Source organism: Pelodiscus sinensis, chromosome 9 (assembly GCF_052426305.1).
Source record: "Pelodiscus sinensis isolate ZL-2025 chromosome 9, ASM5242630v1, whole genome shotgun sequence".
Lineage (NCBI taxonomy): Eukaryota > Metazoa > Chordata > Testudines > Trionychidae > Pelodiscus > Pelodiscus sinensis.
The window spans coordinates 64,657,068-64,683,204 of NC_143060.1; the positions used below are offsets into that span (position 1 = coordinate 64,657,068).

The 26,137-nt window shown below is 54.2% G+C and overlaps 1 protein-coding gene across 1 annotated transcript; it reads right to left on the reverse strand.

Annotated features, from left to right (window-relative positions):
• UCK2 (uridine-cytidine kinase 2) lies at positions 1-24,186 on the reverse strand. Its single transcript, XM_075936954.2, has 7 exons — positions 23,828-24,186; positions 12,995-13,154; positions 12,064-12,160; positions 10,325-10,467; positions 3,193-3,290; positions 1,728-1,776; positions 1-1,504 (listed from the first exon to the last, which is right to left on the reverse strand). Exons 1-7 carry the CDS (start codon positions 23,924-23,926, stop codon positions 1,365-1,367), a joined length of 786 nt encoding a protein of 261 aa, XP_075793069.1. The 5' UTR covers positions 23,927-24,186; the 3' UTR covers positions 1-1,364.
• Between the last annotated feature and the right edge of the window lie 1,951 nt (positions 24,187-26,137).

A 26,137-nucleotide genomic window follows, 5' to 3' on the forward strand; every position in this document is an offset into this window, starting at 1 on the left:
TCCAGTTATTTCATCTTTATTTACAGGGGAGGGCAGAACAGCACGTCAGTCGCCACCAGCCCCTGGCAACCTCGCCCTTGGCTCCAAGGGCTGGCCGCTGGCTCCCAGGCAGCTCTGGGCCTTGGCAAGAGAGGTTGTGGAGGCGGGTGTTTCTGGATGGGATGGAGGGGAGAAGGGCTCCCACATCCCACCACAGGAGAGGAAAGGAGGGAAGGGTTCTGCCCCAGCAGTGCGGACCTGGGGCACCTGTTCCCTCCGTGCCCCCTGGAGGTCTCAGAGGGTGCGTCTGCACTGCACCCGCAGCTACGCCATTGGAGCGACACAAACGGCGTGGCTTCTCGCGACTATTTCAACACAACAGGTGCGGTCAAGCCGTGGAAAATGCTATTGCGGGATTGCGGAAGGATCCCAAAATAGAGCTGCTGTCTCGACGCACCCGAGAGACCACCGCACACCCTCCAGCTGAACCCAGAGGGGGAATGGAAGAACCTTCTCCGAGACGCTAGGCCTCTGCTATTCCTCACCAGTTAGCCCAAGGCCAGAAACACGCCACAGCCGTGCAGGACTCCAGACGCCCACTGTGGGCCCCACAAACCTCCCACCAGCACCCAAGGCAACCAATGAGCCGACAAGGCACCAGGCCCACGCGGGGAGCTGCGGAGGGCAAGAGAGCAAAGCGCCAGGCAGCTGAGGCTACGGTGCAGAGCCCAGAAGGACGCCGGGTTCACGCGGGGGATTCCTTGTCCCTCGGAGCCCAGCCTGAGCAGAAGGGACTCTGTCCAGTGCAGCTCCAGCCCCAAACTCCCATTCCACCCTCCCCACCTGGGTCTCCAGGGAGGCTCTAGCACTGCAGTGACATTACCAGTGAGTCCCACAGCCTGTGCCCCATTGAAGCCTGGCCCAGCTGAACGCTGGGAGCCCTCACACCATTTGGTTGCCTTGTTTGAAACCCCCCTCCTACGCTCACCAATGAGCGTCTCAGCTCCCCAACCCAGCAGTCCCCCTCCCCCCCGGCCATCCCAACCCCCCAGCAATACCAAGCCTGGCAAATACCTTATGGCACGTCGTTTTACATTGTTCTTGTTACACAAAAATAGAGCGAATCTGTATTTATAGCTATGTATAGCCGGTTCCGGCGGGAGCGCTGACGGAACGAAGCCAGCGGTCGGCCTCCCCACAGCACCTGGGATCCGGGGTGCCCAGCTGCTCCTCTTTCGTTTCCAAGATACAAAATTAAAGGCATGTGTCTCCATCCGGTTTCTTAAATATCTGGGGGGCAGGGGGCGAGCGGACTCAGTATGCACAGATCGGCTGCAGCAAAGCCCAACCACCATCCACCCCCAACCTCACCCCAGGGTCTGGGGTCAGTGTGGCCGGCTACTCGACTCGGAAGGCTGCCTCTGGCGCGGCGGGGTGTAGCCGTTCAGGCAGCTGTTGGTCTGGCGCTTGCTGTGTCCTCCGTTGAGAATGTCCTGGATGTGCTGCACGATCAGGTTTATGGCCACTGGGGGTGGGGGAAGAAAGGTGGTTAGGGCTGTAGCAAGTAAGAACGGGGCTGTCCCCAACTCCCCGCAATGCAGCGAGGCACACGTCAGGCGGCTGGCTGGCAGCACGGCAGGGAGCCGCATCACCAGCCAAGCCAGCTACCCACAGGCAGGCTGCACTTCAGCCGCTCTTCCCCGCCCACCCCATGAAGCCCCCGGCCACGGCGGCGCATCACCGCTCACCTTCGTTATCCGCCCCCCGGGGGATGATCACGTCCGCATACTTCTTGGTCTGTGAGAAGGGAGACACCAGAGCGCGTCACTGACCCGTTTTCGTTGCTCCCCTACCTCCAAAGCTTTCGTGCCGCAGTCCAGCCATGCGACCTCCAGCCCCCTAGCCTCAGTGACCAGCATGGGACTTGGGAACCATGCTCTGGGGGCTTCTGTGTCCCTCCTGCCCCCAGTACCACAGAGCCCAGTGCTTACAGCTGGCTGCCTGGCCTGCTCTGCACGGGTGCAGGAACGGGGGCGGGGAGAGAGCTGCTACTGCCATCGCTGCTGCGCACGCCTGCCCCTGCCGGGCCATCAGCAGGGGAGGGCAGCTTTGCCGGGGGTCCGTGACCAGGAAAGGAGCATGCCAAGCTGGCTGAACACAGCTTCCTGCCCCCGCGTCTGCAACTGACTAGCTCCCCCTCCTGCTGGGCCTCTACACTGCCCTGACCCCATGAAGCAGGGAGCTGGCTCTGGGGCAGGGCTGCTCCACTCCACATGGCCCAGAAGTCACCAGGTGGAACGGCAGAGAGCTGGAGAGAAGGGGCCAAGCCTGGACTGTCCCAGAGCCCTTGCTTCCTCAAGGGACCTGCTAAGGCAGCTCGCCTGGTGGAGCAAAGCAAGGGCATCCCTCCTCGGCTCCAGGGGAAGGACGTGCAGGGCTGGGAATGGGAAAGTCACACAGTTAAGGGGGAGGGTGGTCCAATGGTTAAAGCACTTAAGAGTCGGGAGTTCTGGGTTCTAGTCCCACCCCACCGCCGACCGACCTATGACCTGGGGCCTGTCACTACAGCTCAGAGTATCACTATCCCCAAGGGCAAGAAGGGGGGGGAAATCCTTCCTGGTCCACGGTGCCTACACATGCTCGGTGGGGCAGGGTCTGGCTCTTAGTCAGTGCCGGGCACAAGCAGCCCTGATCTTTGTTGCAGGCCCCTCCCACCCTAATTCTGCCTTGTCAGTCATTAAACAGGAGACAGCCTGGCAGCGGGTTCCTTCTGTTCACCCCCCCCCCCCAGCCCAGCCTCACCGTGCCTCCTCAGGTTGCCTTGGGAGCCAAAACCATTTCCACCTCCCCTGGGGGCACCTGGAGTCACTTCCCTTCCGATTCCAGGAGTCCCCAGCAAGCTCCTCTTTGGCTTTGCAGGCAACCAGAACGGCTGCAGTAGAGCAGTGCCCCACCCCTCCTTTTGGGGGCCCAGAAGCTTTGGGCACTAGCTGCCTCCCAGCCTAGCCAGATGGCCTGTAAGCCACAGGGGCTATGCGCCAGCGGCACCTGCTAACACAGACTTGCCCTGCCGCCTCCGGCTGGGAATCCCAGCCCCATGGAGCAAGAGCCATGTGTCTGCCGTGTTGCCCGGGGCAAGGAGACATGGCTGCCGGGCGGGGCAAGAGGAGAGCTCCCAGCCGGCGCGGGGGGCGGTTGTTTTCTCTCACTCACTGGCAAGCAGAACTCCTCAAAGGCTGGTTTGACGAAGGTAATGTACTGAGACAAGATCTGCTCAAGGTCCCGGCCTCGCTCGCTGATGTCTCGTAACACTAGGAGGAGAAAAACAAGGCAGTCAGGAGCCAATTGCACCAGCCAATGCGTCCCCACCCCCTTCCCCAGCTGGCCCCTGCAGGCCACACACTCACACTCCAATGCCACGTGTTGGCCAGCTCCAATGCCGTGAGGAGGCTATTACAGGCCCGAACCAGGCAACGGGGAGCAGGGCCTGTGCCAGTTTCCCCATCCTGAGGCCGTTCTATGTTTACACTTCAGTTCGTGCCACTCCAGTCCTGCCTCCAGTCCTCCCAATACAAGCACCGCAGCCCTGAGGCTACTGCATTACTGGAGTCCGCCCCCCCCCCGCTTCCTCGATCCTGACCTGCAGCCCCCCATTCCAATCTCACCCGGCTGCATGGATACACCCCAAGCCTGCACTGCCCCCAAGGCGGGGCACGCAGAAGGCAAGGCGGACAGAGCAGGTTTCACAGTGCAAATTGGATAAGTCCTATCTGGGGGGTGGGAATGCGAGGGTGGAGGCTCTCAAGCCAGGAGAGGGACCCAACTAACGTCTCTAGGCAGAAGAGTGAAAGCCACCTCCCCTCCCCACGTAGGAGCCCTGCCTTTGTGTCCATGCCGAGCCCCTTTGGGGGGCAGCCGGTCTGAGTACAATTTGGGGCGGGGATAAGAGATGGTCACATGGGTCGTGGAACTCCCAAGTCTCATTCTTGACCAATCCCATACCTCCCCCTCCCCGGGGGCAGGAGAGCCTGGCTGCGCATGCCCTGGAGATCTCCGACACTCCCGTAATCCGCTGCAGCAGCCCCAGCAAAGCACGGGAACCGGTCACAGCAGTGACTAGTGTGGTGGGGCTTTGCCCCCTACACGAAGGGCTGGCCCCGGGGCAGCCAGCTCACGGCTGAAGCTGGGGCAAACCCAGAGGGGTCATTTCAGAATGAGCCTGAAGGGACTCTCCCCCCCTCAGCGTGTCGGCACAACGGCCTGCCCAGGAGGCTCAGCCAGCGGGGCGGTGAACACCCAGCGCACTGGCAGAGCAGCACCGGGCTCTAAGTGCTTGTTTGGAGCCAGCCCAGCAGCTCTGGCGTCTCCTGCGTTGGCTTGGCTCTGTTCGAGACACGCCTTCCGCGGCGCACACGAGGGGACGGGAAGAGACTGGCAAGCTCCGTGGCTGCTCCCTGCCGCCCAGCCCAGCCGACTTCTCTCTCCAAGTGAGCTGCTGAGATCTGAGCTGGGGTTTTCGGAGCAGCACACAACCACCGGGAGAGAGGAGGGAGCGTTTAGCTTTCCCGGTTCCCTCTGCACTCCCTAGCAAGCGCGTGAGGGTCTCACATGACTCCACGGCTAGCGTGGCTTCCACTGCTCCCTTCTGCCACAATGAGGCTTTATTAACCACCAAGCGAGCCCAGAACCAGACGGCTTCCCAGAGGCATTTAGGAGACAGAGCCTCATGCTTCAGGACACGCATGGGCATTCGCTACCAGGGGACAGGAGGAAACCTTCCCCAGGGCAGTTTATCCCACTCACTGTGGGATGCTTGCACCGCTCTCTGAAACAGCCGGCACTGGCCATTGTACAAGTATGATCGCGTGGCTGGGCGCTTCAGCATTCAGGTTACAACGGCAGGGAGTATAGCACCTCGGATGCACCATCGTGCCAACAGCGATACTGAGCGGGAGCAGTAGGGCCAGACTCGGGCAGGGAGTGCCCAAGGGAGACTAATCCTGTTTCCACCAGGCCTCTCACCCCAGGAATTGGGCTTGATCCGGAGCCACGGTCCTTTTTAGGTCCTAAGCATCAGTGTGTTTTGCTGACGCAGGATTCGCACCCTGATCTCCACATGAGAGCAAGGGGGGCTGGCAGAAGGTCAGATCAGGCCAGATGCATCTCCCATCAGTCCCTGGCAAGGCTCCTGTCAATGGAGGGGAGGCGATCTGTCCCGTTGCACAGGGCGGTATCTGGAGCAGCTGGCCACTTCTGCCATCTGGCAGCAGGACCTCTCTGAACAGAAAGGCCATGATGCAATTTACAAAAGCCAAAGCCTCGAGAGGGGGCTGCTCCCAGCGAGGTTACAGTAATGCCTCGGGAGTCGGCTGCGTGGGACTCAGCCAGCTCCCACTGCCTCATCCTGCCTCGTTTCTGTAGAGCCGAGATTGCAGCCAGGAAGGGCCATTGGTCATCAGCTCTGGCTTGCTGCTGAACGCAGGCCTTCGGCACTCCCCCAGCCCATTGCTGGCCAAGGCAGGTACGTGCTTGGCCATTGAGGGGAGGAGAGAAAGGGGACCGTGGCTAATGCTGCCTGCGACACTTACGAAAGGCAACACAAAGTCTTTGGTCAGTCAGTTCCCTCCCCCCCCGGAAAAGAGAGTCCTTGAACAATGAGGGAGCTGCTCTCCACTTGGCTGGCTGGTGATCAGGGGCCCGGCTGCAGGGCTTCAGAAGCTGGGATGGGCAGAGCGTGTCCTTCCATCTCTTTCCACCCAACAGCTCCCAGGCACTGATCTTTATCTATGGCAAGGGCTAGAGGAGGGTAATCGAGTACTCACAGGAGCATGGCTGGCCCCTCACTATCTAAGATTTCTAACCCCCAGGGCTCCCTTAGCCAAGGCCTGTAAGCCACACCTGCGCCCTCAATGAAGAGGTCTCTCCAAATCAGGTGGCTCAGTTGTTCCATGGAGGTGGGAGGGGGGTTCATTCCTCAGCTGGGAGGAGGGCCATTTCTCAGTTCCTAGCACCAGAAGGAACTACAGGTGGACCTTAAAGGGACTGGATAATTGTAAGACCAGCCACATTCCAAGGTCACATGCTGAGGCAGAAGTAGCCAAATCTCATGCTTCATGGCACTATCTGATTGGCACAGGCGCCAGGCCCGTGTGCAGAGACCCTATACAAAGCGTTGTCATGTCAGCCAAATGCAAGAGATTGTCACCTTCCCTTGGAACATCAAGCCAGCCACCTGCAGAGCTGGAGAAAGTCCGACTGTTGGCAAATCCTAGATTCCCCCATATCACGCCCATGGCGCAAGAGACTTGTTTTGCAAGAGTGTTTGTGACCTGCTAGTTCTCCTTCCCTCCCCAGCCAGGACTGTGCTGTAGCCTCTGGAATGAGTCACACGCAAGCAGCCGGCTGGGCAGAGGAGACAGAAGGGTGAAAAAGTGAAGTGTTCCTCAGCACTGACACTCTCTCAGCTGCGAATGAGGCAGTGCGGTTGGCTTGGCCGTGACAGGGATCCTGCAGCATCCTGGCTCGAGCGTTGGTGATGAGCACTGAAATCTCAGCTCAGCGGCACGATGACACATCTCTGAGTTCTACAGAAGACGTCAACGTGTACTGGGCGGGCCTTCCTTAGAACCCTAGGAAGGGATCTACGCTGGTGTCCTCGATCTATCCTCCGACACCCTGGCTGCGGAGATGCACACCCAAGGCTGCGTAGCTGGGGCCCAGTGTAAAAGCACATCTTTGCAAAGCTGACGACCGTGGGGACGGTGAAATGTCCCCTTTCACAGCATTTGCTCGGAATTAGTTTCACAACGTTTACTCTAGACAAAACTATTTAAAATATTGGTTAGGGGCATTTTCACGTTTTCCATGCCCTCTGGGAAGCTGATTTGCACGAAGTTCTAAGCATCGGGGATTTAAAGACAACTCCCATTAAAAGTTCTCTAAATTCCTTAGGCCAGCATTTCTCAAACTGTGGGTCCCAACCCCCCGGGGGGTCGCGAACAACTGGGGGGGGGTTGCAGTATCAAGTTTGAGAATCCCTGCCTTAAGCCAATAATAATAAAACCTCCTGACCAGTATTTCCCAGTGGCTAGTCTCCTCCAGCCCCTCTGGTGCCCAAGTCCTTCCCACAGTGCAGGAAGAGCCAGACCTAGCAGACAGTTGGGTTTAAGGCCATACGTTAGCAACGAGGCACCCGCAGCAGCTGGCTCAGGCATTGTGATCCCAACACAGGGCATCAAGTCATCAGTCCAGGTCCAGACTGACACTCTCACAGGGGCTCCCCTTTTTTCGGGGGAGGCCAGGCAGTGAGTGCACGGCAGCGCCACCCTGCAACGCAACTCCTGTTCTGTAGCGAGTGCTAACCCAGGCCTCTTCGCCACGCTGCCCCTCCAGCCACAGAGCAGGGCTGCCCACGGCCCCCCTCTTTGCTCTGGAAGGCCTAGCCACTGCTGAGCACGCCCCAGCAGCCAATCCTCTGCTTTCTACATGCCAGGCTTGCTCCAATCGAGACCTTCGAGAAAACAATGAGCTATGCCAGGGCCCTGCTCAGCACAAGCAGAGCTCACCGCCAGGCCAAGGAACTGGAGTCCTACAGCAACGCGACCGGTGTGAGTTGGGCCGCAGGGGCTCTTCAAGTCACCGGTTTGGAGCAGCTTGAAGAAAACCCTTTTCTGAAGGGGCAACTTGAATTTATCCCAACAACTCTCTGCCTAGGGCCCTCACCAAGGGCTCTTAGGTGAGGCGACAGTGATGGGATAAGAGGAAAGGTCCTCTCCTGGATCGTAACTGGTTACTCCAGAGGCATCAGAGGTCAGTTCTCAGACTGGAGAGAGGTAAATAGCAGGGTGCTCCAGGGATCTCTCCTGGGACCAGTGCTGTCCAACATATTCATAAGCGACCTGGAATAAAGGTGCAAACTAGGGCAGCAAGAGTGGCGCCATGTAAACAGATAACCAACAGGTATGAGCTTATCGTTACCCAGACTTCTGCACCGCTCCTGGGGAGCCACCTGCTGCCTTGCACTGCTGCTTCTCCATCAGAGATAGCAGCAGCTGGCTCCCTGAGACTAGGCAGGAGCCGGTGTGCGCGAGGAGCCAGCTGCCGCCCCGGGTGCAAACACTGACATTGTAAGTGATCACACGGTTAATCATTTAACAGCGAGGTGCTAAAATGTACAGACACTACAAAAAAATTACTCACGCTAGTGAGGCCCAATGCATTCTGCAATCAGTTACTAAGAGAGCTCGTGGAACTCGGAGACCGGGCAGCAAGATGAGTGATGTTGATAAAAAGCAAATGCACATTGGAAAACAATCCCAACCAGACATGCAGTAGGTGGGGATTTAAATTAGCTGTTCCCACCCAAGAGATAGCGAAATCACTGCGGATAGCTCTGCTGAATATTGAGAGGGATGTTTTCAGAAGTCGAAATGCTAGCCAAGTACTCGGAACCATAAGCAAAGGGAGAGAGAGCAGAACTGTAATATCAGTGACACTCAATCTCTGGTAGGCCAACACCTTGAATACGGCATGCAGTGCTGGTTTCCTATTATAATTCATCTTTTTTATGAGCTGGGCAAAGATAGAGAGGGAACAAATATTAAAGGTATGAAACCACTTCCATGTGAGAGACTAAAGAGACTGCAACTGTTCCGCTTGGGAAAGAGACAGAGGGGGATCGGATATAGGTTTATAAGATTCTGAAGTGTGGAAAACGAATAAGGAAGTTTTATTTACCCTTTCACATAACACAAGAACCGATTAAGTTTATAGGTAACTGGTCTGGGACACCATAAGAAAGTACTTCTCAATGCACGGTCAACCTGCAGAACTCGTTGCCGCAGGATGTTGTGAGAGCCAAAAATTGTAACCGAGTTAAAAGAAAGTTCCTGCAGGACAGCTCCTGCAATGGTTATTAACAAGATGATCAGGGATGCAACACCATGATCTGGGTGTCCCGAGCCTCCAACAGCCAGAAGCTGGGGGTGGACAACCGGGGATGGATCACTCAAACTGCCCTGCTCTGTTCATTCTCTCTGAAGCTGGCCACTGCCGGAAGACAGGGCACTGGGCTAGATGGACTATGGGTTTGACTGAGTGTGGCCGTTCTTATGCAACCCACCCAGCGGCAGCACTGACTGGCAACACCAGGCCAGAAGGAGGAGTGCGGCCAGTGGTGCTGTGCCCATGTGATGTTGTACTGCAGGTGACTGGAGCCAGGGCTCAGGTACCGCGAGGCGCTCAGGGATACTGCACGGGTCAGTCGTCTCAGTTCCAAAACCTGGCAGTATGGTAACTAGAGCGTCTAACTGACCTGCCCGTGTGAGCCAGGCGGAATACTCAGGGCCTTCCTCTGCCCCATCAGAGTCCAGCCTCTCCGGCAGCCCGGCTCTTGCCACGAGCATTACTCCGAGCGGCAGGGGAAATCTGGAGCCAGACGTTCCCAGGTTACTCTGCGCCCTCGGGGAACTGGGACAGAAGAGGCAACAGGACTCCAGGGAGATTCTCACTAGTGGATGTAACACGCCTGTTACTCCCCAAACTCTACAGGCAGCTGAGAAAGACAACCCAGTGTCACAAGCCCTTCTCTCCTCCCAAGTTCTACATAGCCCCATTCCCAACTCCAAACTGCCATGCAATGCCCCCCACACCATCAGTTCTTGGCCAGCCTTCATAGGTGGAGCCAACCAGGCAAGGGGAAGTCTAGCAGGCAGACCCATCAGCTCCCAGAAATACTTCCAAAAATTGCTTTGCTTGGGTGGACTGACCCCTAAACCATCTGCTCCAGCCAGCAGTAGACACATAAGGAGTTCCAGGATGCAGTGCCATTAGCCATCAACTTTTTTGGGGGGGGGGGTGGGGGGGGCGGAGGGGGCAGCGCAGGCCCTTAAGAGACAGCCACCTATTCACCGTCAGGAGACATGTCTGCAGAGACTCTACCTTGCTATAGTCACTCGTCTGCTCTGAAGGGAATCCATAGGGCCCACGACAGCTAGACGCTGCTCTCTGCAGTGTGTCACAACAGAGCTGAACAGCTGATTGGGACGCCTGTCACTCACACTGACCAAAGCCAGCTGCTTTGGGAAGCATCTCTCACACTCCATGACCACTTGGATACAGGGTAGGAGTTTCCTGATGCCATCTGGGGGAATCTAATATCCTGGATCACGAAGCCAAGCACCCTTGCTATTTGTCTGACTCAGGGTCAGGAAGATGCCCTTCCATTGATCTACCAGACCAATCCTGCTTCTAATCACTTTGCTCTCAATGTCTCACAGAAGCAAGCTCCTCAGATCCGTTATGCACCAGGCAGCATCTTTCTACCTGGCTAGTGACGCAGCCTCACCTCTGCGGGATAGCCGGGTATCTGCATCTGTATCCACAAACAGCTTCATCCGGAAGAGGTCCCGGACCTCCTGAGTGTAGAAGGCCAGGATGCCCTCGAAGAGGACCACATCAGCAGGGTACACCGTCACCGTCTCCTCTTTCCTGCCATGCACAAGAAAGGCATGTCAGAACAAGATGCAGGGCAGGAGGAAGAGCTGCTCTGATGGGAGATGTGCTGGGGCTGGCTGTTGATTGGCTCTGCACCTTAGTGGATTGTAATCGAATATATAAAGGAGAATGTTTGTGCGCTAATAACTTGGACGCTATAAGAGCTGCCGCAACCAAACTTTGCATGGGATAATCTTTCATCCAGGAGAAGGTTTTAAGGGACTGTGGGAGGGAAGAGATGAGACCGACGCCTCTCCCCGGGGCTGCACCGAGCTTGGCAGTGCAGGGAGAAGCGGCTTCCTGGGGGAAGCGGCAGGGCCAGTCACTTATTATGGCCGGCGGAGGGACAAGGAAGCAACGCGCAGCTCCCTTCCCCCTCCCTCCCCTCAGGCTCCTCACCTCAGTTATATCAACTGTCAACTTATATTTCAACAATGTATCCTGACAAAGCGCAAGGGCAGTCACTTAAAGTAGTTGGAATTGATTTGGAGACCTCTTGCTTTTCACATGGACAATTCTAGGTTGTGTGTTCAAGAGTTGGAAGTGGAAAAAAATCTGTACATATTTGTTAAGAATAATGAAAAAAATCGTTTACAATAAAGTTTTTGATAACATGTAAACTTGGTTGTTTTATATTTTTTGGTATATATTTTAATCCCTATAGAACTCGGTGCAACTTTTCTACCATTCAAAAAACAATAATGGACTACTGTTTTTCTAAATTTTGTTCCTCCACTTTCCTGAGCCACACCTGCTCCCGCTAGTATGGGCATACAAGTTATTATATTCACGCTTATAAATGTGCACTGCATTTTGTACCAAGTAAGAGGCCTATGAAAAGCTTATGACTCGCTGATTCGGTTTATACTACTTGTGTAGCATTTCTATACTTGAAGAGGTGAATATAGCTACATGTCTATTTCAGATCCTAGCCCCTGGAGTAAAACCCACAGAGTAGCTAGCCAGCGTGTCTGGGGAAGGCTATTCAGATTAATTGGCCCATCAAGGAACGTTCAATGAACAAGGAAGCTGAATGGACTTTCCTGCAAACCGTCAATCTGGAATGCGGGCCTAAAAACCTGCCTAAAAAGGCCTGATGAGTCATGCATGGAAGGTGGTTCTGGCAGTGAGAACAATGGGACCCGTCCACATGGCCACGGGTCTAGTGGGCCCTGGGGGATCCTCCATTTGTCTTCAATCCAGCAAGTCACTTCTGGACACTCTCTGCTATGAACTGAAGCTTGAAAGGTCTGATGGCCCATGCTAGCAGAGGATGGATTCCAGAGACTTGATTAAGACAGCAGAGTACTCCACCTCTGCACCAAGAATCATGCAATCGCTGTAGGTCAGTGGTTCCCAAACTTTTCGGCATCACACCCCCTTTTTGAGAAACACTCGCCCGCCCCATAGCAACAAAACTTGTTGAGCCAAAAAAGGAACTGACGGGGGGAGACCCCAGATTGGTCATTTCTGCTCAAGAGATTTGCCTGGAGTGTCAGGGAAGGGAGCGTACTGCAAATTAGAAGGACTTGGGGCGGGGAGGGTGCGGTAATGCAGCTCTGCCCAAAGCAGCAGGAGTCTCTCTCTCACCTGGAGTGGGAGACAAAGTCATAGACAGGAATCTGGACAGTCTTCCCTTCCATGATCTCTGTGAGCGTTTTGACGATGAGCTCATTGTCAAAGGCATCTGAGGAGAGACAAGCTGTTACCAAGGCTGCCTGCCAACCCCTGCCCCCATACATCCTGCTATTTCCAACTAGACCGAGTTCCTGGTAAGTTACCCAGAACGGCAGGCAGGCAGATTCGTAGGGTCTCAAGGTCGGTGTGCTAATGGGCCAGGATCCCAGCTGGTGAAAGGAGGCAAAACGCCATCGATTCAGGGGGGTGGTCCTGCTATACAGCAGCCCAGGGATCTAGCCCTGGAGGATCAATACAATCCTCATACTGACTGTGTCTGAAGCCAAGATGAGAGTGACTCTCCTCCCAAACTTCAGCCCCTGGGAGACTAGAGCAGCCTTTTCTCCCGGAACGGCTCCCGCCCACAGCTTCACAGAGAGGGCTCTGTTAGCAGGCAGCTCACTGCCCAAGGCAGCAGGGCTTTGGGTGAGGCGGTTCTGGAATTTCCCACCAGCCCATGACGCGGCTGAAAGAGTCTGTTGTAGGGATAGGAATTGGGCTTCCTTTGTATTTGAGGCTAATTTGTTTTCTGGAGAGACCCTGCTCAGCAGGGTACCTTCCAGGAGGTGTGGACTTCTTAGGGGAACGGGAGCGCCCATCAGAGTCTCCCCCGCCCATTCCATCCCAGGTTCACCGCACTAGGAACCCCGCCGGTCCCAAGCAAGCTGGTGCATTGCATCGTTAGCCATCCACCCAGCATTGGTGCACGGGGGCAAGATGCTGGGTCCCTGGCATTGCCAAGAGGGTCTGTGCCAGTGGAACGAAAGCAACGGCTTGGACCAGAGGGCTTCACTGATGCCCTCTGCAGCCCAACACCTCCTCCCAAAGCTCAGGCTCCACTCACCTGGGTGGTCAAAGTTGAACTGGCCCTTGAGCGCCTTGGACTTCTGCTCAGAGGTGAGGACCCGGTAGAAGCTGTCTTGGCTCAGTATCACCACCTGCTTCTGGCGATAATCCACCTCATTCTGGCCCAGCAGCTGGACGATTCTGGCGCAAACCGACGACTTCCGGAGATGAAGCAAGGGGGAAACCAGAAGAGGAGGCTGATGCTAATGGACACTACTCTGAGGAGGAGCCTGGTAGCCTTGGGGGAGGGAGAGGGCAAGACAGTCCCATCCTCAGCTGACGCTTTGCTCCTTAGCCAAGGAGTGGAGCACTCACCTGTCTCCGACTCCTACTTGCTGGGGGGAGCCGACACATGACTCCCTCTCTGCACTCACTAGACCCATTTTCCCAGCAAGCCCAACACCTTCTAGCTGCCACAAATCTCCACTATCCTATTCCTCCTCCAGTCTCTGGCTTGTCCCCTATTGCGGGAGTAGTTCCAGGGACTGCTCTGCGCTTTCCTCAGCATGAAGCCACGTCACTTGCTCCGCTGCCCTTGGGGTTCCCATTCAGGTCAGGGTCAGTCCTCACTAAGAGCAACCGAGCAGGCCTGCAAGGAGCAGCAGAGGCTCAGGGAGCTGCCTTCAAACCGGCTCCAAGAGCCGTGTCTGTGGGACACGAGGTGGCAGGCCCCATTCTCCCCTCACTCACACGTGGAAGTCTGCGGAGTTCTCCTCTCAGCAGCCGTTGCTGATGTATCGGAATTCAGGCTCTCCTGGGGGAAGCTAGCAGGCAGAAAGTCTGTACAGAAGTCAGTTCAATACCCTAAATAAAGCCCAGCAAAATGTAGTGGATTCTGTACCAGCCAGAACACACGAGCGCCTTTATCAGAGCTCTCCCAGCCCTGCTTGCTGCTGCAGAAAGCACATCCTGGTGCCTCTTGGCACAGAGGCTAAAGAAGCTGTTTCATGAGCAGCTCGGTTTGTATTGACACAGGCCACAGGGCTCCGGCTGACATCCTGCCCATTCACACTGACAGGGAGCAGAGCAGAAGAGCCGTGCAGCTGGGGGTTGGGGATGGGCCCCATGGAGGGGCTGCTGGGGATCCCAAACCGTTTGTAGGGAAGATGGCTGAAGTGACCCTTTCAGATATACCCAAGATCTGGTTGTTGGGATGCAGATTAAGCTAGTCTGGGAAGGGTCCCAACAGCAGGGGGAAGGAGACATGTGGCTGGTGCAAGTCCCCAGCTCCATGCCTGCTGCTTCCTACCCAACTGACTCAACAGGGAAGCAAGTGACATGGGGGCACCGGAATGGAAGGCAGCAAAGAGGACACCAAGTGCAGATGCTGGGGGATTAGGCTGAAGTGTGACCAGGTCCGAAGATTAAAAACTGAACTAGCAGGACAGAGGAAAGCTGCCTGCCACACTTGGCCTGTTCAGGCAGCCTTTTGGCAATGCATTCTGGGTACCTATGCTACAAGATGTTGGCCACTGCATCCAGTTGGTAGGCATCGGGGGGGAAAATCAGGAGCTATTGCTTGACTCCCCCCCCCCCCCCCCCCCAACGGATTCAGCCAGCCTGCTGCCTCGCCAGCTGACACTCCTTCCCCTTCCTGCAGGCTGACTGCCCTCCCAGCCACGTGCCCCACGTTTCCATTCCTGCCCCACAGCTTCCAGCAACACCCCGCCTCCTGCCATGCACTGGGAGAGGCAGAACTGCCCTGAAGCCCGGATGAGAGTCACCACTTCAGGTTTTGAAGTGCAGCCTCCTCGCATGCAGCTGGAGCTTGTTTCTGGAGCACCCCAAAACTCAGCTACAACAGCAGCACCTGGGTTTGTGTTTTTTATTCTGAAACCAATTCCAGCTTTAGAAACCACCACCCAAAACCCCACAGTATGAAAGGAAGGTTAGTGGGGGTGGAGAGCACACAGGCAGCTGTGCAGGGGGTCAGGAAAGGGTGCATCCCACTCCCACCTCAGCGACTGTCGGCCAGTTGTGCTTTATACGTGGGAGGTGGCTGCCCTTTCCGACTCCTGCAACCGTCAGCTACACAATTCCTGTCGATACCAACGGGTATTCGCTTATCGAGACTAATTAAAAACAGAGTCCAACTGGAGCATCTGATCCCACCACCGCCCTACACTGCAGGACAGCGCATTTCCTGACTCCAGCCACATGGCTTATCTGCCATCACCCTCCCCCCTTTGCTTTCCCAATCCTTCCCTGCTGCGTATCAACATTGCGCTCTGGGTTATCAAACTGTATCCTACTGCTGTCATAAACACTTGCCACACAGACCCTCAGCCTCCACGGCCTCTCCCTGCAGATAGGCGGCTGCCCATCAATATTGACATTCCAGCCCTGAGAATCATGGTCAGGACATGCTACGGGTAGAGCCCGCCGCCAGCCTCTGCCAGGTTCCTTGTGGAAGTTTCCCATGACCTTTCTGTTTGGGAGTTCGCCCTTTTTGTCAGCTGGTGTCAGTCTGACTACCATGGAGCTACACTTTGTTTACCCAGGTGATGGGGGGGTTGGGTCCCCGCGGTTGGGAATCAAAGACAGAAAGAGTGTGCCAGGCAGCAGGAGAGAACAGATGTCACAGCCAGGGGAACACCGAGGGAGTAACTTCTGGCCTCCCTGCAGTCAGGCAAGAATTGGCTGGAGCACAGGAAAGCTGCTTTTGCCTTCCAGCAGCCTGCTTCCATCAGGCACCAGAAGGGGTGGCTGTCAATAGCCGCAGCAGAAGCAGCACAGTGTGGGCTAAGGAGCCTGCTTCACTTCTCCTAGTGGATTTGAAGGGCTGTCAGGAACAACGGGGGAGGCACCCAGGGGGATTTCCTGCTCTCCAGCCAGGAAAGATGGCTACGGATGCTACCCTCCGATCAACTACTGCTCCGAAAGGGCACGTGTCCCACCCACACAAGGGAGGGATTCAGCGCCAAGGCAGCCTGAGCCTCCAGCTGTGCAGAGTTCCGGTCCGTGATTCGAGCTGATCCATGCAAACCATGCAGGGAACGGTGCTTCCAAAGGAGGGGACCGTGGGGTGGAGCTGGAAGGAGCTAGTTCTGGCCAAGTGAGACTACCTGTTGCAGGAGCAGCAACCAGGAAAGGTCCCGCCAAGCTTCACAGGGAGCTGGGCTTAGGGTCCCAAGAGGGGGACAGACTCTGGGAAAGGAGGAGAGCCACATCGCTCCCCCTCCGGCTGGTCACCAACGGGGTCATTTCACAAGCTGGACTTGTTCCCCCTCCCCCTCCATCACTGCAGCCATTTTCGTCCCTTTGCTCGAGCAGTGGAATGAGATGGCTCAGGTTCACTTCCTCAGTTCTGCACCCAAACAAGCTTGTTGCATTTCAGCCAGTACAGCTGGGAAAATTAAACCGCCCCAAACCCACCCTTAAAACTCCAGTAACAGTGAGGATTCTCTCCCCCCAGAACTACTCGCTCAGCTGTTCACTAATGGGATTGCCCATATCCAATCAAACTGTTGGGGGAAAACTCTTCCTTCCTCCCTCCCCCAAATAATTTTTCAGGCTAACAGGGTACAAGGAGGAAAAGCCCTCAGGAAATTCCTGCCAAAAAGCTGGTGGTGTAGAGAAAAGATCTAGTCCCTCTCTGCGAAGCTGCTTCTGATGGACACCAACGAACGGTGCCCTGGTGGTAAAACTTCAGCCATTGGCTTGAAAGGAAGATTCTGAGAAGGAAAGACTAGAGATACCAAGCTCATAAGCTCCCTGCACATGGGAACAGAAATGCCTCTAGCATTGGGAAGCTTCCCCCTACAAATGATGCAAATCCCAAGTAGAACATACAGGAGACTGCAACTAGGGAGCGACGTGAAAACTCCCTTAGCGATCTGGAAGAGGGCATGACCAGAGAGAGGGCAAAGATGGCGGAGGACAGAAGTTACACATTAGTGAAGTGCTGAGGAAACTGAAGAAATTCAGAGGGCTCTAGCCATGCTCAGTGGATGGGCAGAGAAAATCCAGCGCTGACAGATGCAAGGTAATGCATATTGGAAGGAGTAATCTGGACTTGTACTGCTGGGCTTTACATTAACTAAGCTCTGTGGGATGAGACATTTTTTGACAACTCGACGTGAAGCAGCTGGCAGTAAAAGAATGTCCTAGGATCAATAACTGGGACAGAAGCTATGGTAATGCCTTCTGCAGGGATGTTACAACATGCTTATTTATGTAAACGTGTAGCCACAGAAATTTCCCAGGAGCCAACTACCCTCCCTGCTGCCTCTGTATCAGAGGCAGCGCAATAGGAGGGGGGAGGAGACACACAGAGGGGAAGAGACAGGCAGGTGCTCCTGGGGATCTGGCTTAGAAGCAGCAGCATGAAGGGGGTGGGCTGCGGTGTAACTGTGTATACCTCTAGCCTTCAGAGAGCAGTGTGGTCCTGTTCACCAGTACCCCAGAGCCCTGCAATCGATTCCTGCTACTGACCAGTGAGAGCCTGGGCAAGTCCCTTCCCTTCCCCATGCCTCTGTTCGGTCTACTTGGATTGCAAGCTCTTCAGATGAGCACAAAGCCCCTCCCCCAATCTCAGCTGGAGCCTTTAGGCATTACTGTAAAATACATATAAAGCAGCTCCCTTTATATAAAACGAATGTGGCCTTGTCACCTAGACTAGGGCGTTCGGTTTTAGTCATGCTCTCTCAGAAAGGATATGATGCAAGCAGATGGGCACGTGTCATGAAGGAGTTGGACAAAAGCCACCCACGCACCAAGGAACAGGATGCTTTCCCAGGGGATGGCCTTCCCCTCTTCCAGAATCTAAGCTTTCACTTAAATATCAACACTAGTTTAGTCTTTCGTGGCCACAAAGAAAGCGCCTGTAACGTAACCTGAGTGAAGTCGGAGCCGAGAGGTCTTCCCGAGTCTGCTCTGGGACCCTGCTGCTGCTCAGAGCGACCCCACACTGCAACAGAGCGACAAGCGACTCTAGGCCTGTTCTCTTTTGCTCCTCTTTTTCAGGAGTCCGTGGCAACAATGCACGTGACATTCTGCTAGGACTTGGAGAACATTCTGAGTACCAGCAGGGTACAGGCTGAAGAGAGTTATTGGGCAAGCCCTGCCCCTCCTGCAGCAAAAAGGGGCAGATATTATGCAACGGAAACATCTTCCTCTTCCCTTGCAGACTCTCACATCTGTTTGCAATATAGGCACAAGGCTGGACAATGTTAGGAGGGTAAGAGGAAAATAAGGAAGGAAAATCAAGGAGGAAACAAAATAGGAAATGAATACTGGAGACCGTTCAGGAGGACATGCAACATGGCCTGTAACAGAAGAGGAGAGAGAGGGGTAGAAGGAACTCAGTAATGGCAGCTAGTAAGGACTGGAATACTCCTTTCATTCATTTTACCTGCATCCATCAAATATATTCAATTCCTACTCATGCATGGTATCCAAGCAGCTCTGTAGATGGCCTGATGCTATTCAGAACATTAACATTAGGAGAATGAGTCAAATATCTATCCCATAAGCTAATCCAACCTACTAGCAAGTGAAATGTTGAAGACAGCTATAACATAAGCATTTGGGATTTTTCTGCACTGCATTGAATAGCATCAGGTACAAAGGTGTCTTTTTATGGTCGCATGACACCTGCAAAGCCAAGTTGGGAGCCACATTAACCTCTGAAGTACCAAGCTCAAAGATCCATTTCTAATCATCCCGGCTCACTTAACATTAAGGAAGAGCTATTTGAACTGTGCACCTACTCCAGGTCCAGAGAGGGGGCCCGGCCGCAGAGATAGCGGCACTAATCCTAGCGGAAATGGAAGCAGCCCTGCCTATGACAGGCAGGCATCTTGCTCCAACACCCTTTGGATATCTTTACTCCCGGGCTTCATTTATTCAGATGCCTGGAAGCAGTTGCTACTTAGTATATCCCTCCATCCAGGACTCCTCTAGCACATTCCAGGAGCAGCAATTCCCTCGAGATTTCAGGGAAACTTGGCTTCCTCGCTTTGCTGCCAAGAGAGCAGCCCTCACTCACCAGTAGAAATGTGCCATCAGGATGCCCACGTGAACTCTGGGCCTGGTTCTCTGCTGTTCAGTTTTCAAGTAAATTTGGACGCAAGGCAGCATTTTCTATTCCACAAGAATGTGAGAGGTTTGGGGAGGGTAAGTGGCCGGGGGGGGGGGGGGGGGGAGATTCTGTAGAATCAAGAGGCGCTCGGAATTTCAGAGAACAGCTCTAGGAGGGCTGCCCAAAGAGCCCCAGCTCTGGGCAAGCAGCTAGGACTTGCAAAGAAGAGCTGAGCCAGGCAGCACAGACTTCTGGGGAACCAGGCAGGGGCCCACTAGATTGTCATCAAAAGTCAACATTCCCAAGGGACCTTTTGAGCTTCATTTTGGCAGACCAGCAACAAGCTATACATATGGAATGGGCTAGAAACTACGAACCAGAAGTCAGGCCCGGCGCTCACACCAGCTCCCTTTGTGGTCCTGGTGACATCACATATTCTATCACAAGCATGCAAAGCTAGGCATGTCGCTGAAAGCAGCTTGTCTTCCGCCAACTCACCCAAAAGTGCTGAGAACATAAAACTAGCTGGCCACATTAAAAAAATCCATATTTGGCCTAATTCATTCAGGTGCTTGGAAGCTGTTGCTCCTCCATACCTCAACGTAAAACAAAGCCAGTTTGACATACCTGTATTTGAACAGTCTTAGAATTACACCTCAGTTTCTCTTACCTGTAAAATGGGAGAGGTCCTGAGCGATCACATAGAAATATGGGAGGGTGATGTTTACTGGTTAACCATTCATATCCCTGGATTGTTTGAGAATGTCATGTGGGATTAATGCAAGACCTCCCTCATGCACTGCTTTGCCCACTCCCCATGGTGCACTATGCCAGTAACATTGTAAAAAAAAATTGTCCACAGCAGTATTCTCTCTACTCTTTTCCATCCACATGCAGAGGCATGTGCAAAAGTGCACCAGCAGTAGAAACATTGGGAGTTCTGCTCATCACTCGAGTCTCCGAGCGACTGCACAAGCACCCAGCTTACAGGGAATCCTTCCTTCAAGGAGAAAGGAAGGGCAGCAGGAGTTTCCATTGGATCTTTGGTTCGGAGAAGAAGTAGAGCTGTTGCAGAGGATTTAATAAGCATAGCAAGCAATACTAAGACCAGCCTTGGGAAATCACCTGGTAGGGGCACGAGAGCAGGAAAGGGTGGGACTGTCAACGGGGGGCTAGTTTTACCTCTTCACAACCATCAGAGGGTAATGTATTTAGAGCAGCCCAGCATAGGTTGAACTCAGACAGCGGGAAGGCTTTGTATCCCAGCCAGCTCTTACTAGCGATGCACGTCACTGGAAAACAGACTCTTAATAAAGGAGCTGCGTTGTGGCCTGCTAGGCCATCACATTAGCGCTTCTTCCGTGACCGCTCTAGTCATGAGCAGCAACCCGTGTTCTCAACTGCCTATTCCTACTTCGGCCAGCAACGCTTCTGCAACGTGGGCAAGGCTGGCCTTGTGATTGGACGACTGCCCAGTACACTGTAGCCAAGAGGTAAGGCAGGCCCTGGGTGTGAGGCTCCAGCAGGGTACTTGGGGCTAGGGAATGGGTGGGGAGCCTGAGGGTCGGGGGGGGGGGAAATACTAGTTCAGTGGTCCCCAACCTTTTGGGGCTGCCGGCCATCCAGGGGTGGGGGCTGGCCCTGATCGCTAGGCTGGCACACAAATGCCCCAGCAGGCGCCATGGAACCCGCGGGCACTGCGTTGGGGACCACTGTACTAGTTCATCCATGGCACTATTGTCCCCAAGACCGGCCCTGCTTATGGCCTTCAGAGACATACAATCCAGGGGGCTTATACGGGACTTCACTTGTATTTATTCTTTATAGAAAATTTTAAAAAAAAGTCAATTGGATCCATTTACCAAAATGCTAACTGAACTCCTCTTCCCCAACCCTCGGGGGAGGGGCGGAGGAGGGTGGTCAATTTGGAAAGGAATGCTTGCTCACCAAGAGGAGACATGCTAAAAGTCAGGTGTGGTAAGCCACAGAAACTCTCTCAACTCCCCTTCCATGGTCTCACAGCTGCTTAGTCTCTAGAGAAACTGTTGCCCGTCTGTGACTCAACGGCTTTTTTGCACGCACCCCTTTGCGAGGAAAGCATCCTCGGTTGGCAACACACCAGAGTGAATGAAGATAGCAGTGTGTTTACAAGAGTCCACAGTTAATGCTACTAGGAGTTAGAGGGACTTGTAGCTTTGGAATAGGAAAATCTGTCTTCCTTCTCCCCTCCCATCCCCCAACCTCCTTTCTGCTTCTAACCAGGGACAGTGCACGTGGACCTTAAGAAGGGATCATCAGCCATACTGCTAGCCACAGGGCACCCAGGCAAGTTTATTTGCCCTCATGCAGGGCACCCCTTGTCTCAGGCTCAGTGTGGTGCATATCACTATAGATATTACAGCATTCTTTGTTTTTCCAACAACCCACTTGCCTTCTATCACAGCAATCCAAAATATCACCAAAATTAGAGGCCTTGAGATACTAAAAATGTAAGCATCAATAATCTCTGCCCACTGCTTCTGTGACTGCAAGAGAGCTAGCTCTGAAGTTTGCACTCATCCGCCGAGTTCCTTTAAAGGGCAGCCTGCAATCACGGCCTGGGGAAGTCAAAGCTGATAAAGGAAAGGCCATGTAGTAAGCCACCTGGCCAGAGACAAGAAAATCCCTTCCTTGTTTTACAGCAGCACCTGCTGCTGAACAGGTTTCACTCTGAAGCTGGGAACTGTACCCTAGTGGACTGTAATTACTGGCCTCACCTTGTGGATTCAAAGCAGAGTGCTCTGAGACATCACACTGTGCAATGACAGGCAATGCTACGGAGACAGCTAGAGCGCTAGGCCCATACATGGAAGGCCTTCCACAAGCCCAGAACACTTGAGTCACCAGAAAAGAACCAGTAGGAACAATTCAGAGTTGGTTCCCAGAGAGATTTCCACACCCCTCTTCTCCTTCTCTGGGACGTTTCACTCGGAGAACTTGCACATGTGTATTTTCAACCAGCAAGAGGAACAGCTAAAAGCCACCGCTATCATTTCAATGAAGGCCTGATGTATTAAGTCACCTAAAAATAAATACATAAAAAGCTGAGGGCACATAGCCCTATGCTCTTCCAGTTGCAGCCAGGCATTTAGTGCTCCCAGTAATGAAGATGATTTCAGGAGCATTTCCACCTTAAGCGTATTCACCTGGAACACTTTTTAAATGGACACCATGTGCTGGAAGAAGTCCCCTCCCGGAACACAGAAATAGGCAAAAACAGTAGGCAGAGCAATCCTTTGCCAGGGTTCACCTCTACTAGTAATTCAAACAAACCCACCATAAGCCTCGAGCCAAGCCACTTCTCCAAGAACTCAGCAGTTCCTACATTCTCTCTCCTCCCTTCCTCCCTCCAGTTCTTTGTCAAGGGTGGAGTTTATGGAGTCACATCTGCCATTATGAGTCAGCATCTCCCAGCAGGATTCCAACACTTGCTATCAATCTGGGTCAACAAGAGACCCCCATGTTCCCATCCCATGCAGGGATCACGACCCTCGCTGCCTATCATTCTAAGCAACACTTCAGATTACTGCACCAGAAAGGGTTTAGAGAAGGGTAAATATTTGTCCTTTCCCTCCTCTGCCCGTTTCATTATCTGCGGATAGCCAGTTTCAGTGTTGCCTCTATTTGTTTGAGTCTTTCAAAATACAGTAAAGGTCAATACAATTGTAAAACCACCCAAGTTACCAGAGATCTTTGGGGACGGCATAGTACACAGACACGTGTGTAAGCTTCACAGCACCCAGCTAAAAAGGACCAGAGCACGGGTGAAGTCAGGGGGGCGGGGGTCTATTGACAGAGTTAAACTGGTGTTGTTTTAAAGCTGTTACTCTAGCGGATTATGCCAAGAAGTTGAATATTAGCATGAGGAAAGTGACGAGCTAAGCGCCTCGCTCTGGAGGCAGCTAGAACATCCCCGAGCCAGCTCTCCTAGGGGTGCTTACACATACGAGCTAGACACACGGAGAGCCCAGAGATTCATGAACCATTTGGAACAGCGAGGGTGCTCTCGCGTTAATAAAGTGGAGGAGTTTAGTCTGGGGAAATGTCCCTGGTTACAGTTCACAGCTGTTACTGTCAGCCCGCCAGCGCTGTCTGTGCCCCTAGTTTGTACCCCCCCCCCCACTAGGAGCGCAGGTGCCGGTCTAGCGGGCGCGGTTAACACAACGGCACCGGTGCCAGGGCCAAGCGCGCTCACAACAGCGTCTATCCGCCCTCCCCTGCCAGGCAGGCGGGCCCGCTGCGACGCCTCCACATGGCCGGGGGAGGGGGCGGTCAGCCCGGGGGGGGAGGGGGACACTCATGGGCCCCCCCAAGTCTGCGCCGGCTCTGAGCCCCCGCCGCGGGGCAGCGCCGCCCCCAAGGCAGAAGGGAGGCCGAGGGGGGCGCCCCCCGGCCCCCCTGCCCCACAGACACCTGCTCCTCGCGGGGCCGGGGCCCCTCCGGAGCGAGCCCGCCGCGCCACCTGCCCCGGGAGGCGGCCTTTTGTGTCTGGCGCAGCCCCGCGGGCAGGAAGCAGCCGCTCTGCGGAGGCGCCCGCAGCCCAGCTCGCTCCCGGGGCGGGCTGCAAAGCCGCGCCACCCGCCCTGCCCCCGGCGGCGAGCGCAGAGGGGCGCCCGGCCTGGCTAGGAGCCGCGCCCCAGGGTGAGCGGGGCCTTCTCCTGCCCCTTCCCCCCGCGCACGTGTCCCTGCAGCCCAGCGGGGGCCGGGGCACTCGGGCAGGGCCCGCCCGCCCCCGGCCATGTGGCCGCCGCGCCGCGCTCCCCCGCTCACTTTGCCGCTGGCCGTGCCGCCGCTGACCCCGATGAGGAAGGGCTCCCCGCCGCCGGGCTGGCCGTGCTCCTGCAGGCTCTGCTCGCTGTCCCCTGCCATGCTGCTGACGCCGCCGGCTCGCCCGTCGCCTGGTGGGGCTGGATGGATCTGACGAGTCAAGGAAGGGCCTTTCTCCCCGCCTGCTTCACATCCCCAGCCTGCGGCTCCCTGCCAGGTGCCTGCCGCAGCTGCACATGCTCCCGCCGCGCGGGCCGAGGCTTGGCTTTGCCACCGGGCTGGGGCTCAGGAGCCGCAAGTACCCAGCAGCCATCCCCCTTCCGCCCACTGCCGCCTCCAGCTGCTGCGGAGGACAAAGCGGAGCGTGTCCGGGTAACGCCTCCTCCAACACCTGCGCCCAGTTAACCCCTCTCTAGCACTGAAGCCCTCTGCTCCAAACCGGCCGCCCTGGGAGTGCCTGTATCATGGCTTTGGGGCGCCGAGTCTTCCCAATGCCCTGCCTTGCTATCAGGGAGGATACCCCGATATGGCACTGAATGCATGTGATGATTTCATTCTCATCTTTACCCGCTGCTCTGAATCAGCTCAGAGCAGCCTTTTCTGGGGATGCATTTCCCCAAGCCATTTCCAGAGACCTGCTGCCAGGGGATGCTACTGGAGTTGAACCCAGTAATGTTCATGATGGAACTCATCCCCTTCCCCCCCCCCCCCATCTGATACAGGAATTTATAGGCATAACTTACACACTTCACTTTACACACATGAATACATTTAAGTAGATGAAAACAGCGAAAAGTCCTCTGGCACCTGAAAGATGAGCAAATGTATTTGGGGGCAAAACCTCAGTCTGACAAAGTGGGATTTTGCCCATGAAAGCTGATGCCCCCCAAATAAACCTGCTCGTCTTTAAGGTGCCACAAGACTCCTCATGGTGTTTGCAGATTCAGAATAACAGGGCTACTCTTCTGATTCTTAAAACAAGTAAAGGGTTGCATGATCAGGACCCAAATTCCAGCACTCAGGATATGAACTGCAAGAGGACGTGGGCTCATCAGTGTCATCTCTTCTGTCCCCATACTCCTCAGAGTGTCTCTTGTAATGTCAGAGGGGCCCACCTCTGCGCCAGTTGTGCTCTACCTTCTGCTAGTGCCAAGGAAGGAAGCGCTATAGGCAGAGAAATAAATGAGAGCTTCCTGCAAGGGTAATTTCCAATGGCATTCCCATGACTCCATATCAACTTTAAAACTATGATTGGCGGCACAGTGACAAGCACGAGGAACTATTAAATGTTTGTAACAAACAACACAACAACAGGGCATATCAGTGCCTTTAGTTAGGCTCAGATCCTCAAAGGTATTTAGGTACCTAACTTTCATTGTGAGCAATGGAAATTATGCACCTAAATACCTTTGAGCATCTGGATATCAGCTCCTTTTCCCCATTGGAGCCATCTCTGGAATTACGTCTAGTATCTTTCAGGTCATTTTGCTCTACTTGGCCACATACAGATCTGCCCCATTTTGTTTGCGGCCCTATGTGGAGACAGAGCTCAAAATGTCTATCATGTCTATGACTTTCTGCACTGACCATTACCCATTGCAGATTCTCCCTTCTCTGTAGCCAGAACTGAGTTTCTCTCCAAGAGGCACACCACTGAATTTCCTCACCTATTAGTATTCACAGTCCAGTCTTAAAAACAGCAGTTTTATGGCACATAAAACAAATTGAGGAAGCCATCAATAAACAGATAGGATCCCATCGTGTTAGGATGCTATGAAAAACGGCCAACCCCACACAAAGTCTTACAACATACAGAAATAACATCCCCTATGGCATATCAGAAGAAAGGCTCTATTTCAGCCTAAAGTTATCTTTCGGAATCCCCTTCTGTCTTAAAAAGGTGTGTGTAAAATAATTAGGACCAGGTCTACTCTGCACACTTACGTTGCTATAACTACGTTGCTCAGGAGTGTAACAAATCCATATGTGACATAGCTGCCGCCTCTTGCCAAGGTGAATCAGCTATACCGATGGGAGAAGCTGTCCTGTTGGTGTACTTTCTGCAGTGTTTTAAATGTAGACCTGGTCAGTGTAACAAGAGCTCAGAATATATATATAATCTTTGCCCCCCAAAATAAGATCCAGCTCCTCAAAGGTATTTAGGCACCCAATTTGCACCTAACCTTTGAGAATCTAAGATTAAATTCTTTAATGGAGAAGACAGGCAACACACAATATCAACTTTCAAAAAACACCAATAATGGAAACATGGAAGGGAATCCAGTTCAGGTACCAGTTTGTGCTACATATACA